At 35.0% G+C, this 16,706-nt stretch overlaps 1 protein-coding gene across 1 annotated transcript in view; it reads left to right on the top strand.

Annotated features, from left to right (window-relative positions):
• Positions 1-16,706, top strand: part of LOC149803618 (transient receptor potential cation channel subfamily M member-like 2) — a 185,715-nt gene that overhangs the window by 143,681 nt on the left and 25,328 nt on the right. Inside the window, exons 22-23 of the mRNA XM_089953967.1 lie at positions 6,310-6,500; positions 13,106-13,238. Coding sequence (XP_089810093.1) covers positions 6,310-6,500; positions 13,106-13,238 — 324 coding nt within the window. The remainder of the gene's footprint in view (positions 1-6,309; positions 6,501-13,105; positions 13,239-16,706) is intronic.

Genomic DNA, 16,706 nt, shown 5'->3' with positions numbered 1-16,706 from the left:
AGGCATACATGTGCATAGGAGGAGGAGAGAGAGAGATTATAGTCATATATAGTTATTTTAAACAATGAAAAGGTAGAAAAATACTTACTTTGACTCGTTTTTCATCGAAGTTTATGTGCAAACTTGTTCCTAAAAATTCTTTAAAGCTGCATTCATTCTATGAATCCCCGAATCTTGCACGCTGTAAATCACCATCTTTGCCAACTCTAAGTGCTGATAAATAGCATTTGTAAAATAAATAATAAAATGATTGTTTCCATTTGTTCGTTATAGGTATATGTTCTTTATAAACGTGTGCATCCTCTCATTTCACAGACAACAGCATGCAGTTAGTGTAATGCAGCATTTCCGCACTGGTTTAAAAATAGACGCAAAAGGTCTAAAGAGTACAAAACGTATAGTCTGTTTCTTGCTTGTACTCTCCAATACCATTACTTCTAAAACATATTTCAGTTTTCAGAAGTTCATTAAAAGTGCTGAACCAATAGTTTTTCTTATTTATATCCATATTATATCTTTTTGGATGAATATAAAGTTTATAACTAGAATACAGTTTGACTATAGACTACCTCAATGGGTGTGGGAGACAATTTATTGATTTTTTTTCTTCTAAAAATAGAAACATAGTATTGTATGTGTTTTATAGCATGAAAATATAAGGATAAAAGTACATAAATACATAAAGAACACTTGTCATTTCCATTAAGTACCTTTTTGTCAACGTATTTTAGAAAGTTTTCAGTTGACGTATAAGTTCGATATTCTATTTTTGACAATTTATTGATTTTTTTCTTCTGAAAATAGAAACACAGTATTGTATGTGTTTTATAGCATGAAAATATAAGGATAAAAGTACATAAATACATAAAGAACACTTGTCATTTCCGTTAAGTACCTTTTTGTCAACGTATTTTAGAAAGTTTTCAGTTGACGTATAAGTTCGATATTCTATTTTTGACAGTTTATTGATTTTTTTCTTCTGAAAATAGAAACACAGTATTGTATGTGTTTTATAGCATGAAAATATAAGGATAAAAGTACATAAATACATAAAGAACACTTGTCATTTCTGTTAAGTACCTTTTTGTCAACGTATTTTAGAAAGTTTTCAGTTGACATATAAGTTCGATATTCTATTTTTGTTTACGATGGACCATTTTGGAATAGTTTTAGAAACTAAGCTTTATATATATGTATATATATATATATATATATATATATATATATATATATATATATATATATATATATACACAGCTTTATAACCTCTAAAATAATAAAAATGCATATTGCAAATTTGAAAGTGAGTGAATAGCTCATGGAAGAGCAGTATCGATGAGAAGTAAATGGACAAGATGATTGCTTTTCATGCATTTTCTGATAGTGTTTTGACACCCTGTAAAAATGGCAATGGACACGTGAACACAAAACTGATGTCAGAAATAACTGTTAACCACCTCATATGTACATTATACATAATATAAGGACATTTGGAGAGGGGGCAGAAAATGGCCCTTATTCAATATAGTCCTTTACCAGTCTTTTTCCGTGTAAGAAAGAGAGTTCTGTATTTTATAGAATTTTTATTGAGATAATGAAGCATACATACATACATACATACATACAGTAACAAGGTGAGCACAATTCAACACGTTGAATTAAATATCCTATATAGATACCATATACGACGTGGTTCCTGTGATGTCAATTTAAACTGAAGAACACGCAGCATCTAGTGAGCACTCTGTTGTTATTCCTTGCATAAATGACTTACCAGTAAGATAAAAAATGATTTTGATAGTAAGTGTATCCAGCTGCTGCAAGTGTACATGAAGTAACCCAATGTCCCTGGAGGAACTGAAACTGGAGGAAAAAGGTTACCATGTAAATATTTGGAAAAACAACAAACGGATAATGTAACACCATTAGATATAATTATTGTAGAGGCTAGGTTGCAATTGCGATTAAAAAACACTGCAATGGGCATATTTTCTCTGGTGTTTGGCACATGTCTGATCACATTAATGTCCATGAAGAAGATGAGCTAGCTGTGCTTGTTTTGCACTTAACATAGCAGGGACAAGCGAGCTGCATGAGGAATTGCATCATACTGACAAATCTTCACTCTAAGGGAGGTTGTATGCTCATGAAATGGACAGTATGTTTGTTTTCAGCACAAATAAGAAAACTAAACAATAGCCATGGTTAAGTATTGCATAATTAAAATTAGTTTTACCCTCCAAAAATTCTACATTTAAATTCACCTGTTGGCATATAAATCTGCCCTCATTTAGAAACTGCCAAAACGTCTTGCCAGTACTGTGAAATTCTCCAGTACATAATCAGTGCATTGGCATCAGTTGATTATTGACGAAAAAGGAAGAATATACTTTCAAATTACTAACACAGTCTGGCAGAGTTGCTGGACCACAAATCAGCCAACTCTTTTTTGCACAAAGACACCTTCCCTCAGACTTTAGTTGGCAGTTCTGTAAGTCCCACACACCAGTTTTCCATTTGGATTCCCAGCACTTGACAGAAATATCACATATTTGGGGATGGCAAAACCATCCTGTATACATGTATTAGAAGTCTTTAATGACATACAGCAGTTGTTAGGGTCTAGTTGGAGTATCCTTGGCGATCTTGCAAAGGCAGAACATAGTGTATCTTTTCCCAAGCCAAATTTCACAGGACATGCTTGGGAGTCTGTTTCCAGAATGGACTGCATCTTAAACAGAACTGACCAGCATACTCTGGCCAATGTCTTAAGAGCAGCTACAAACTTACAACTAGCAGAACACGACACAGTCTTTCTACTGCCACCTTTTATTAGACCATCATAAGGCCAGCTATCTTCACAACATCTACTATCTGATCTCTTTAATGGTCAGGTTGATGACAATCCACAAGCCACCAAGCAGACCAATTTCACTCCAGCACAGACTCTGTTACTGTGAAGGAATTTTCCAAGCAATCAACAAAATGATTGCAGGGATGCCCATAGGATACAAACTACTCAGAAGCAATCTTACTGAATCTGCATCTATCAAGTTTTCCCAAAGAAAAGTGGATAAAAGACGGAGTGAGTGATCTTTTTCACCAGCTGTTCTTTCCACAAGGGGCTCCATATCTAAAAAAACAAGACATCATCTTCATGCTGTTCTTGTCATAGATCTCGCTTGGAATGTGCTCCAATTCTTTGTTTTGAAATCCATGATGACCTTTGGACCTGACAAGTGGTTTTCAAGGGAGTCAGTATCACTTTCTGTGCAGCTTCTCCTTTGCTCAGGGTTCCCGTATCTACAAACGCAGTACTCTTTGCCTGTCATCAGCCTAATGACACTCAGTCAGTTCATTTGCACCCCTTGATTCATGGTGGAAATACCACAACAGATTCTAAATTTAATTTCAGAGGGAAACTACACAGTCAGTGTGAGTTTGCGAGATGCATATCTTCACATCTTTATTCACATGGGACCTCTGGTGGCCTAGTAGTTTCAGTGTCCACCGCAGATCGAGGAGGTCACAGATTTGAACCCCAGCTGTGTCATACCAAAGACTGATAAAACTGGTACTGACCTCTGCCTCTCTATGTGCTTAGCATTAAGAGGTTAGTGTTAGGACTGGTCACCCTGGTGTCAAGATAATGTGACTAGGTGGGACATCATGCTACATGTCTGTGGCATGAATCCCCAGTGTTACATATCACTATAAACTGCCACACTGCAGACACTGTACGATATGACTGAAAACCTTTTAAGGCTACACTAAAAATCCAAATCACGCACGCACACTCATTCACATGGCTTCCAGGAAATTCATGTGATTAACCTACAAAAACATTGTTTCCCATTTCAAAGCACTCCCAGTTGACTCAACATCAGTCTCTGTGTTTTCATTTTGATGGATGGACCAGGAGAATGGGCCATGTCTGGACCACCTCCATGGTAGCAATATAAACAACCTGTAGTACATTTTACAAAAACATCAGCTAAGTCATATGCTGGAGCAAGACATGATATCCTTTGTTACTCTCCTTCTCTACCTTGGTTTCCTTCTCATCACAAGGACTCATCTGACCTCCTACTATGTCAACATTGTGTTCATTTGGGGTGGATTTCAACACTAAAGTAAATAGAGTATGTCTCCCTCAGGAACAAGCATCGAAATGAGTGCAATGGTGGTCCCATTGCTTATATAGGATGATCTGCCTGCCAGAGAATTTATTCACCAGCTGGTTTTGCTCAATTTGGCATCAGATCTTTTAATCATACTTCGCCTTTCATACGCCCATTACAAATGATTTTCTTCTCCAAATGGAGGTGAAAACATTGCCCATTGTTCTAACTTCTCATAATCTGCACAAATATGAGGTTCCATCTCAGAAAATAGGGCAACCGCACTTGGCTCACAACAGGTATACCTCTGTAGTACAACCTCCAGAAATCGCAATCTCTGTGGATGCAAGCACAGAGGTCTGCAGGGCACACCGCATTTTATCATTTCAGGAAGCCAATGGAGTGTTGCCTTCTCAGGGTTGTCATTTACATGTCAACATTCTCAACATGAAAACCATTTTGAAAGCTTTTCATTGGTGTCAGGAGCACCTACATGAGTATTTAATTCTTATTTTGTATGACATCTTCACTGTGGTGACTTATCTCAAATGGCAAGGTGGAAGCAAGTCACCAGACCATTGCGTTCCAGGTCATACTTTTCTCAGGTGGTGTCTTCAAGAACAAATCCACATCAAAGTTAATCATATTCCAGGCTGACTAAATGTATTGGCAGGCTAGCTGTCCTGGGAAAATCATCGAATACCAACAGATTGGTCTCTTTTCGCATTTTTCACTCACATATGTGCCTGACAGGACCAACCAATGGTGGACCTATTTGCAACAAGGTAGAATCATGACTCGCAACTAGTCTCAAATCCAAAGGCCTGGACAGTAAATGATCTTTCTGTACACTGGAAAGATCTGGACATATATGCTTACCCTACAACACCTTTGTTCTGAAGGTGATGCAGAAAGCAAGAGAAGCAGAGTGTTGCCTGATTACTCCACTTAAAAGGGAAAAATTGTGGATCAATGACCTCGTCAATCTTGCAACAATATTACCAGGAATATCAATTGATATTCCCTCATCTGCTCAAGCAACCACAGTGGCAGCTGTTTTGCCCAAACCCAGAGTTGCTGAATCTGCACATCAGGATCATTTTAAACAAGCCCTCAGGAAGAAGCAGTTCTCAAACTAGTGGTGGAGAAATTGCTCAAACAAGTTTGCCTTCTTCTGTAAAAGCATTCGAAGGGAAATGGAAATGCTTCACATAGTACCATGCCAATGAACACATTATACCAGGCATCAGTGCTTCAAATAGCTAACTTTCTCTTGTGGCTCTTTGACGAGAAGCAGTTAGCACCAGTCACAATAACTGACACCCTGCATCAGCGTGATGGAGAGGATATCAATCGGACAAAACCAAGACATATCCAGTGTTCTGTCCAATTTTGGTTACATACCGGTACATCAAAAGATGTCTGTGTGTCCTAAGTGGAATCTGTCATGGGTACAAACCAGACTGAACAAGACACCATTTATATTTCTCACAAGAGCCTTATTGGTTCACCTCTCATATTGAACTTGCTTCCTCAATGCATTAGCAGACAGGCTGAATCAGTGAAATACATGCTCTATCAGCAGACCCAAACTACATGCAATTCCAACAAGATGGGTCAGTATCACTAATGATGGCCCCTGCTTTCATTGTCAAGAACTTGCTTTCATTCATGAGGATTTAGAATTTTATAAAGAAATTTCTGTCTATGCTGGAAATGTGATCTCAACATTGTCTACAGGACCCAATACAAGCAATGAAGTGTGAGTTAAGGTGCTTTGTGGGGGTGGGGCAGTCAGGTTTGTATCTGCTGCAGCCCCTATGACATCATTCACTACAAGACATAACACAGAAGTTATAAAAAATTTTAAGTACTGTCACAAAGTGGATTGCATCAAAATAAAATCTAATAGTGGCCATGCATTTTGGAATATAAACAATGTTTTTAGAAATTAGCTGTAGTGAAATCCATTTTCAGATCCAACTGACTCCCATTTTTGTTTTTGGAATATAAACAATGTGTTTAGAATTTAATTGTAGTGATATCCATTTTCAGATCAGACTGACTCCCTTTTTTTCCGGACATATTTGTCTTGTACAATTTTACATGTTTTTATATATATATATATATATATATATATATATATATATATATATATATATATATATATATATATATATAATTTCAGCTACACATTTCAGCAAGTTCAGGAGCAGTCAGAAAATGTCTGGAGATTCTACCGCTTCTCTCTGGTGTACGAGTACTATGACCGACCTTTCTTGTGCCCACCTTTTATCATCTTTAACCATCTCTTTAGACTTGTCAAATATGCCTGCCACAAGTGTGGATATGACATTTCCAAGTCGTACAATGAATTTAGTAAGTTATTGTAATTTATACATATTTGTACATGTACTTATGCAAGTCACATAATTTTCATAAGAATACAAAAAACATTTTAGTTAGAAACAATAAATATGTGAAAATATTATTTACAATGGAAAGAAACATGAATTTGCTATATATTTCATATGAGTACGATTCATACATATTAATAAGGTAATTTTGCATTTGATTGGCTGAACTTGCTAGTCCTCAGACAAGAAGCTATATTTTTAATCCTACTTTGAAGGGAATAAAGAAAAGTCAGGCAGTCATACATGCATACAGTGTGACCCTGCTATAACACAGTAGTTGGGATCCATAGAACTCGACCATGTTATAGACTGAACCGTGTTATAACCAACCAAGTCAAGTTAGCTGAAGAAAATTATTTATTTTTTAAATTATGGCAGGCTTGGGGTGGTAATGAAAGTGGGCACAAAAATATGCACCTTTGATTAAATAAAAAAGACAAACTAGTCTGAAAACACTTTTATATTGACAACTTACATTTGTGTAGTACAATCCATAATCCATTAAGTACTGTACTTGTATATAATAAATCCATGAATTTGAGTATAGATTACTTGTTATACACTTCATGTATGACCGTATCCAATTAGAAAACACAGCATGTATTTATATTTTTAAAAAATAGTAGTCCTCGTATATATCCAATTGTAATTTAAATCACTACAACTGTCACGTAGCACAAGGATATAGCTGTGTATGCTACATGTACATGCACTTAAATTGGCCTAGATTTTGGTCAGCTGGATCTTGCCGAGGCTACCCAGGGGATGAAGCTATTTAGAGGGAAATGAAAACTTAAACAAAAAACCAAACATCTTTGCAAGATACCCCATCTTCACTTAACTTGACGGCCATATATCTGTGGTCTCAAAAGATTGGACATCTGATTTGCGTTTTATGCCGTCGTCAGTAGCAACCATAAGCATATTTGTCGGCTTATAAGATGATACTTTTTGTCTTGTACTCCGAATCAACTTATATATGGATTTTGTCATCCAGTATGCTTTATCATATTTTTCATATGGAAAATAATTCTCCAAGAGCATGAAAAATAATGTGCAATAAATATTTCATTTTGGGGAAGAGATCATATATGAACAAATACAGGATCCCACAGTGAGTATTTTAAACAATTTATGATTGTCAGTATTAAAAATTAACATAAATCAGATGTAATTGTGCTAAAACAGCATGCACCAGTAATGTACATTATTTAAATTTAATTACATATATGTGTTTTAGAATTTACAAGTCAAAAGATGAATAACCACAGACGTAATTTCCATCACAATTTTCTTCTTGCACCTAATGATCAAATAATCTATATGCCCCAATGAGAGAGACAGACAGACAGACAAACAGTGATGTCTTCACAATTGGAAATCTATATTGTTCACTTACGTGATGACTGATTTTACTTGTGTATATGTGCAGTACCATATTCCATTATCAATTAATACCACTAGTGAAGCAATTCCTTCTAATTTTTATTTCCACTTGAATTATTACAAGAATCACAGGGGCCCCGAGTGGCCGAGTGGTCTAAAGTGCTCATCGTTCCGGATCACTGCCATCTCACCTCTGTCTGCGTATGTTCGAGTCCAAGGCTCGGCTAGCGTGGGTACGTGGGAAAGCCTGCCAGTAGCTTCTCGTAAGTCGGTGGTTCTTTCCTGGGTTTTCCAGGGTTCTTCCTCGACCAGTTATACTGGCCACCATATATGGCCTATCTTGTGCTGAAAAATGGCGTTAAACCCTAGAACAACAACAACAACAAGAATCACATGGCTCTGTAGTGGCATTTACATGCTAATTAAACATGCTAAGGCTGTATTCAGTCATTCCAAGATTATTTAACACCTGTTTGAGGTCAGGATTCTGCAGACCAGATCATATTTGCGAGGCTACTATTAGGGAAATGAGGCTACCCATAGGTATTATGAATATGCTACCATATAGTTAAAGGCAATGCCAGGTGGTTGCTATTGTAAATTTCTCAGCCATGACATTTTTCAACTTGTGGACAGAACTGACAGCAATTTAAAGTACATCTAGCATAAGCAAGGATCAATAACAGTTGATGCCTAAGTACAGGAATAGCACATGCACTTTAAACAAAATCTTAATTGTTGGAAATGGAGAGGTCATTATACTTGCAAAGAAAATTAGCGTGCAAAACCTAATGGAGACTATATGAATATGACTATTGTGAATATTTAAACCCTGAAGGAGTATGGTATGTATTTTCATAATTTACATTTGAATATTTCAATGCAGGATTATATTTTATGTTTTATATATATGTTTATGTTTTCACTGATGCCTGTGAATGTGTTCCAGGCTTGATACTTTGAATTTTAAAATTACTTAATTATTTAGTGTCAAGCCAGACTCTTCACATCATGTTGTATATACTGTATATATTGTACATAACAGATGGAAGGCCTCAAGGTAGATTAGTTCTGTAACTAATTGAGTTACCTTCTCTAAATAAAGTCTTTATTATTACTATTATTATTATTATTATTATTATTTATTAATGTTTTCTCTGTTGACAAAAGCTTCAGCAACACGAGGGCAATAAGGCAAAAAAGAACAAAAAATCAACAAAGAGCTGAATTTTCTGTCTCGCCTCTGTCTGTCTGTCTCTCTCTCTAATATATCAGACCATATTTGATTTTGATCACAATGTGCAGAGTCAAATGCGATGGAATACATATGCATCCTTCTCTCTATCTCTTTTCCCCTCCCCCCACCCTGGAAAATGCATTTTAGTATTAATGATGTAATTTCCCTATTACTGGTAATCTGAAATAGTATACATGATACTTTTAATATTTATGAAACATGAAGTTATTATAATTTAATTCCAACATGCAATTTTTGTCCTATCTATAACTCAATAAATTTTTGGGTTAGCGTCATTATATGTACCTAAAGTACATAATATGTTTAAAATACTTCTTGTGAAATAAATTAGGTACTTTTAGTTACATTTAGTGATCCTGACTGGAAAGGTTCCTGAGTTAAAGGTAGGATAAAATTCGCAATGTTCTTGGAACAAGGTGAAAGACACAATCTGAGGTGTTGATCTGGCCTCGTCTTATATTCAGCATTGGCTTATATAAGTATGAAGGATAGAAAATTTGCCAAATTTGTTGATTCGAATTGTACACGACATCGACTTATAGGCCGGCAAATAGAGTGTAAGATTCTGTTGCTTTTATCTAAGTTTGGTGCTGACTTCCTTTGATGAAAGGTTAATTGTTATTATTGAAGATTGTAGTCTGCTTTCTTTGTTGGAAGGTGCATGTGCTATTGAAGTTGCTGCTAAAGGACAGCTTTGGACCAAATAGATGTATGTTTCATTTTGTGGTGGTAATATCAAATAACCGTTGAACGTTGATTGAGACTGTAAAAAAAAAATTTGTTTGCTTAGTATTTATGCAGAACAATTGGTGCTTCAAAGGTGATCAGTTTTCTTTGAAGTTCCAGCAAAACTTTTTTTCTGGGTATTTGTTTTACAAACAAAAGGAATTGGCCATTGTTTGGTCAGTTGTAGCAGTTATATACTTTTCCTGCCATCAAAAGTTGGTCGATTATAGTTAAACAGACCAACATGAAGATCTTCAGGTCTTTTATTGTTGTTGTGTTTTTTTGATTCTCATGACATTTCTGGTGGCGAAGTGTTGCTGCCTTCCATCCATGCATCAGAATTTTTTTATTTTAAAAAGGCCAACAGACGATGAATACACAAAAGTACATTTAGTGTTCAGACAGGGATAACTACAGAAAATATGAGTGTTGTGAAGAATTTAATTCTGTGAGTGAAAAGAAGAGGAAGTTTACTTACCATCCACATACAGAGGTCATTCAGAATAAATATATTAATTACTAGTGGCATCCACAAGATCCATTATGAAATAATATGTGCCTCTTGTGGTTAATCTCCTCTACCAGAAATGTTTTTAAAATAATAAAGGTGATGAGATCTCATGGCATACAGTACTCGTGACAGATGTCAGAATAAGCGGATTATGGTATAACAGTGCACTGTTCAGATGGTTCATCAACATGAACAAAGAATATTTTTATCTTGCAATAGATAAGTTCTGGTGCATTTTATATCAAGTTTGCAGCTTCCTTTCATAATACCTCAGAATTTCTTTCGCCAGTTAGTATATTTTTGTTGCCAGTAAGGAATATGAACTGCAATTTCCAACACTGGCAATGCCCAATATGATCCCTGAATAAATATTTTACATGTTATTTTTCATGCTTTTAAGAAGAAAAACTTTTTTTCAGGTATGAGAAAAATAGATATGAAATTGTACAAGATGACATGTCTTGTATTAGAAAGTATACTCAATCTCTCCCCCAAAAATGATAATAAACTTTTTACATGTTACTTTTTTGAACTTTTAAAAAAGAAAAACAAATTTCATGTATGAGAAAACATTTGTATATTAAATTTTGGGAGCCATGCCACAACAGTGTTGTATCCGAATTTATGTTATAATGGAGCGAGCTATAGCAGATTCACACTGTACATGCACGTACACACACACATATACATACATACATACATGTTTTTTGGATTTTACACCATCCCTCAGTGCAGGATGGGCTTTACATAACAGCCAATATAACTTGTGGAAGAAAACTCCGATGAGAACCACCGACTCATGCTAAGCTACTGGCAAGCATTCTCACATACCTACATTAGCCGAGCCTGCAAGCATGCATGCATACTTCCAGCCATACATACATACAAACCAAGGTTCAGAAAATTGGTGATATGATGTTGTACATTTGATTTTCAACACAATTGGTGGATGGTCAAAGCCACTAACATAACCATATTAAAGCCTCCACCAACTGTTTAGTTATATATACTTGTAGTCATTTCAATGCATAATAAAACTAAATATTACTGCCATAAATCAGTAAGCAACTATGTAATTGCAGTATCTCTTATATTTCAACTTGAAAAGCTGGAAGTTGAGATCATTGCCCCAGTGTGAACTTTTTTCTTCTCTAAAATGTCTAACTTCCAGCTTAGAATTTGCACAGCCAATAAGGTACGTAATTGAAACATTTCAAAAGATTAAATGTATTATTCGAAATAATGTTTTGTAATATTTGAGAGGCATCTTTCATCTTGTGTGCTACTTTTGTTGCACCAATGACTATTTTGACCCTTCTTTGGGTCTCATCACTTGGTGATAGAATATTTGCAATCAAAACCCTTGGAAGTCTATATATATTTTCACTAATAATATTCAAAGTATTTTCTGTAATAAATTTAAAATTCACTAAGCTGACAGAACATATTCTAGGACTTGTACTTGGTGATTGGAGAATAAGCTTTTTGAAATAGCTCTGTCTCGGATTCACCTGCCAACCCTGTCACTTCATCAAACAAGTGTCAGTTTGTGTTCTGCCATGTTTTGAGTTTTGAGGAATGTATGTCTTAATTACTCCCTGCATGTATGACAAGGGCTGACAAAAAAATCGGAAAAACCTGGACTGAGACAATTGTTCTTCTGCTTGAACACAACTTGCAAAATATTGAATTCAGTGTTTTGCTGCATTGCAGTCATGTGATCAGATCAAACCATTTGCTGCTGAAACTTCTTCGGATTAAAATTTTTCACACTGCCTTCCTCTTTCTCGTAGTCATGATGATTATTGCTTGCTGTTCATATTCAAGATCCATGATAACGCAAGGAAAAATGAAAATGCTTTTTCTTTCCTTTGATCTTTTGCAATAATTTAATTCTTGACTGCAACTGTGAACAAGTCGCAAAACCTGGATAGTTTGTTTTTCTCCATTTTTACTTACCTATTGTTATCTATGTCATAACTTTTATTGGAGCAAAACCATAATATAGTACTTACTGTTACTGTTATAGAAATGTCAACAATGTGTAATGTTGATTCAGGTTCATACCAGCAATATCGATGGGATCACTTGGATACAACAGTGTATTATACCTTAATCAAAATTATTGGTGAAAGAGTGAAGCCGGGAGTAGGAAGCATTTGTGGCCTATTCTCAAGGTAGTTTGACACCTGTCTTAGGAAAATTTGCTTGATTTGTCAGATGAGGATCAAGTTTAAAATTATTTTAGCATTTGTGAAGCTAAATATATGAAGAAGATAGAGATTTGTGTTCATAATTAGAAATGTCCATCAGGACTATTTTACAGTCAGTCAAAATATTATTACCATCAGACATGTTAGTCATATACAAGGGTTTCCAGAGCTTGATACAGTATATACATGCATGCATACTTACAAAGACAAACAATAAATGGAGATTGATGAAAAAAGAAAAAAAGAGACATATGTACAAATAAAATCATTGATGAATAGCAGTAATTTGTTTAGCTTTCAGATCTAAACAGAAAGGAAAGTTCATTATAGCTGAACCATTTACTACCATTTCTCTGCAATTTGGAAGCTTAATCTAGGGATCAGGAAATATTTAATATAGATTAGTTTTTAACACATTGACATACATATTGGTTGTAAGATATTCATAAAATTATTGTACTTTTTTTCTGCAGAGCTTGAACTGAGTGATGAGGACAATTACCGCTTAACACTTTTTGAAAAGAGTGCACTAGAAGAGTACTTGAGTTCATCCCAGAGACTAGAACTGGAAACTGTTGATAGAAAAGTCACCACTACACATGAAAGGTAATGTACCAATGTGAGGATGATGCTCCTCAAATGGTATTTTGTACGTGAACACAATCTACTAATAAGAGGATGATGTTTATTGTAGTATTTGTACTTTTGTTGTACTGCCACAACTGCAAACAGTAACTGACAATGAAGCAATTGCCTGGCAGGTATGGTACAGGATTTATATTATAAATGAGACAAAGCAGTACAAAAAATATTTCTAAGACCCTGTAAATTGTTATAAATTGCACTGTCCCAGGTTTTATATTGCTTCTTTTGTATTAAATAAGACTTGAAAAGTTGATGAGTGGTTGGTTGAGTTGGATTGGATTGGATCTGAAAGTGGTCAAGGATATTTGAAAAGCGGACCCATTTCAGGTTGCAAATTTTGGTAGTGCAACATCAATCACTCAAATCTCAGCACCACTTTGAGAGACTAGCTCAGTCCTGGTGTGGCATATCTCCATGTCTGCAACCTCCATTAACTATAAATAGCCAAAACCAAATATTTTGGCCCAAACATGTTTTGACTTTATAAGATTCTGCTTTATTTTTTATATGTAAATAAATATTTAACTGGGCAGGAAAATAAAGAAGCATATTATTTTATGTCTGATATTTGCAAACATGTTAAAACAATTTTCTACAAATCCATGCTCTAATGTATACAGCCAAGAGGACAGAATTGGATGAATAGAGATACTGGTGTTCATGTTACTTGTTGTCTTTACCAAGTTCCAAGTAATTTGATGCTTTAACTTTTGCCCATAATTTACCAGTACACCTAAACATATTATTGTCAAAGAAAGTTACATTTGCTGAAAATTATCATTTTAAGTACAAAATATCTGACAAAGCAGTGTGTTGTTACAATGTGATATCATCCATGACGGGGATTTGTTATGCTGTAGGCATAGCTGCCAACCCTTACGAATTTGGTGTGAATTTCACGACTTTTTCAGCGATTCACAGATTTATGCCGCAAGCCAAAAATTCACGAATTCTCCAGTCCTCAATTATTTTAAATCTTTAATAAAATAACTGATTTCCCGTTAAGCACTAGTCATGATATTCGCAGTTGCCAAAACGGTCCGGTACTGATGGTCACGATATTAGTAGATCTGCAGCTGATTAGTACAGTTGGCTTGGTAGCAAGGACTTTAGCATATTTTAATCTATATGTATAAGAGTAGTTTTACAAATGATTTTGAGAGAAACTGGGGCCTAATCGGAATTTCGCTCCACACATGCGTCACCAATACTGTTACCGTTCAGCATCGCATGTAAGATCTTGAAAATGTCTTCACCACCAAGGAAAAAGAAATGTATTAATCAAAAAGTGAAGTTTAATTTGGAATATGTCAAAAATTGGCAGTGCATTCTGCCATTAAACATTGATATTCATCATGCTTTTTTGCACTCAGTGTGCCGTCGCAGAGATGATGTGAAGAAGCACGTCGGTTGCAAAAAACATGTAGAAGTTGGGAAAATTAAGAATTAGCAGATTTCTGCTCTGGAATATTTTAAGCCATCGGTGGAAGACCTGCAGGCTACCAACGCTAAAGCATTATTGTGAGTTTTCTTGTCGAACACAATCTACCTTTTTCAGCTGGAGACCATGCTAAACATTTGTTCTGACAAATGTTCCCAGACTCCAAAATTGCTTCCAAATTTTCCTGTGGAAGAACCAAAAGTGCTGAAGCTCCTGTGCATTCCTTACAGCAGCAGTGACAATAAAAGAGTATTTTCTCTAGTGAGGAAAAATAAAACAGACTTTAGGGCCTCCTTAGCTGCAGAAAATTTGTCAGCAATTTTAGTCACCAAGATCAACCAGCAGGCAAGAAGTCTGAACTGTTTAGAAAACAAATTTACGATCAAGTAGTTGAGGAAGTTCAAGTCTGCCACAGTATCATGTCTTAATAATAAATATTTCTGCATATATGTAGTGGTTTTGTTTTATATTGTGAACTTGATATAGTGTAGTATTGACGGTCAGAATGAATGGAGTTATTGTCATGGTATTTTTCACTATTTCTTATCCAAATTCACGACTTTTTATTTCTATTTTCACTAATTGTGAGCCTGGAAGGTTGGCAGCTATGTGTAGGAGATAAGTATCATATAAAAGACTCAATATGATATGAAAGGAAAGTAGGTATGTACATCATCAGCTGGCAGTCATCTTGGGCATATAATTAATAGTGTCTTTGTATTTCTGATTGCTTTTTCTTGTATCATTCAGCTTATGTAGATGGCCTGCACTATGTTGGCATTGATTATGGACCTACTTCTAGCAAAAAGAAATGCATTGAAATGCCATTAGACTTCCATTTATATTCTTGCCATTGAAAATCCAAGGATTCACCATTTTTTGGCTTAGATTTGTAACTGGAAGAAAGAATGCAGAAAACCATTGATATTCCATAGAAAAACCATTGAAATACCAGTAGAAAAGCATTGAAAAACCATGGATTTAAGCCAAAAAATTCAAATGAGATTGACCATTTCTGGAAGTCACAAAAAATGGTAAATGTGGCAAAATCAATGGATAGTAAGTAACATTCAAAGAATATTGAAGTGATGTCATAAAAATAGAACAAAACATGGAATAAAAATGGTTCAAATAATGATTTACATCTTTATTGATGTCATAAAAATGGTTTTAAAATGGTAATCAGTGGGCTAAATATAGGAAATACAAATTATGTGCTATAATTGTTCTGTAGTACAAGCTTAATTGCTATACAATTTTGAATATATAAAATCAGGAGCAACATTTGCAAAATAATTACATAATGAAGAAAATGATCGATCAGATTTTGGAAAAATGATAAAAGTGTCACAAAGTGGAGGTGTAGGTTCTAGAAGCAGGGGCAACACATTGTGATGCTCACTGCATACAGTTCTGATGAAGTATATATATTCTCAGTTTAAACCTTTGACAGTTTAGGCTTCTGAGTATGCCTTATATTTCCAAGTTTGTTCTGTAGTGCTGTTGTATACACCTTTGGTGTCACAGGATCTATTGCCATTGATGCATATTTACTATGTAGGTATTCTGAAAAATAAAAGAGAACAATTTAAATTTCAGTGGTAAAATGAATGATATGCAAGATGTTTACATATAATTATTTCTCATATGATGTACAGCTTAAATGGATATTTATTTTACTGGAAATGTTACGTGGTTTCATATACGATGTAGTTCTGGAAATAGTGGTTCTAATCTTTTATATGGATATAGAATTCATGTGTAAAAGCTCAATACATGCAGTTCTTTAACTTTATAAACAATTATGTAACCTTTATATTGATACTGTACCCTGCAGTAGATTTATTTGTGGTGGTTGGAAGGGAAAAAAAACTATTATAAGAAGATTTATATATGAACATTCTAACCTAAAAAGCTTCACAAGTATGTATTTTCAAATACAGTGTGACCCCGCTATAGCGCACTCCGTTATAACGCGAATTTGGATA

Source organism: Sinohyriopsis cumingii, chromosome 3 (genome assembly GCF_028554795.1).
Source record: "Sinohyriopsis cumingii isolate HCF-2022 chromosome 3, ASM2855479v2, whole genome shotgun sequence".
NCBI lineage: Eukaryota > Metazoa > Mollusca > Bivalvia > Unionida > Unionidae > Sinohyriopsis > Sinohyriopsis cumingii.
This window is presented reverse-complemented; position numbering and strand designations above follow the sequence as displayed.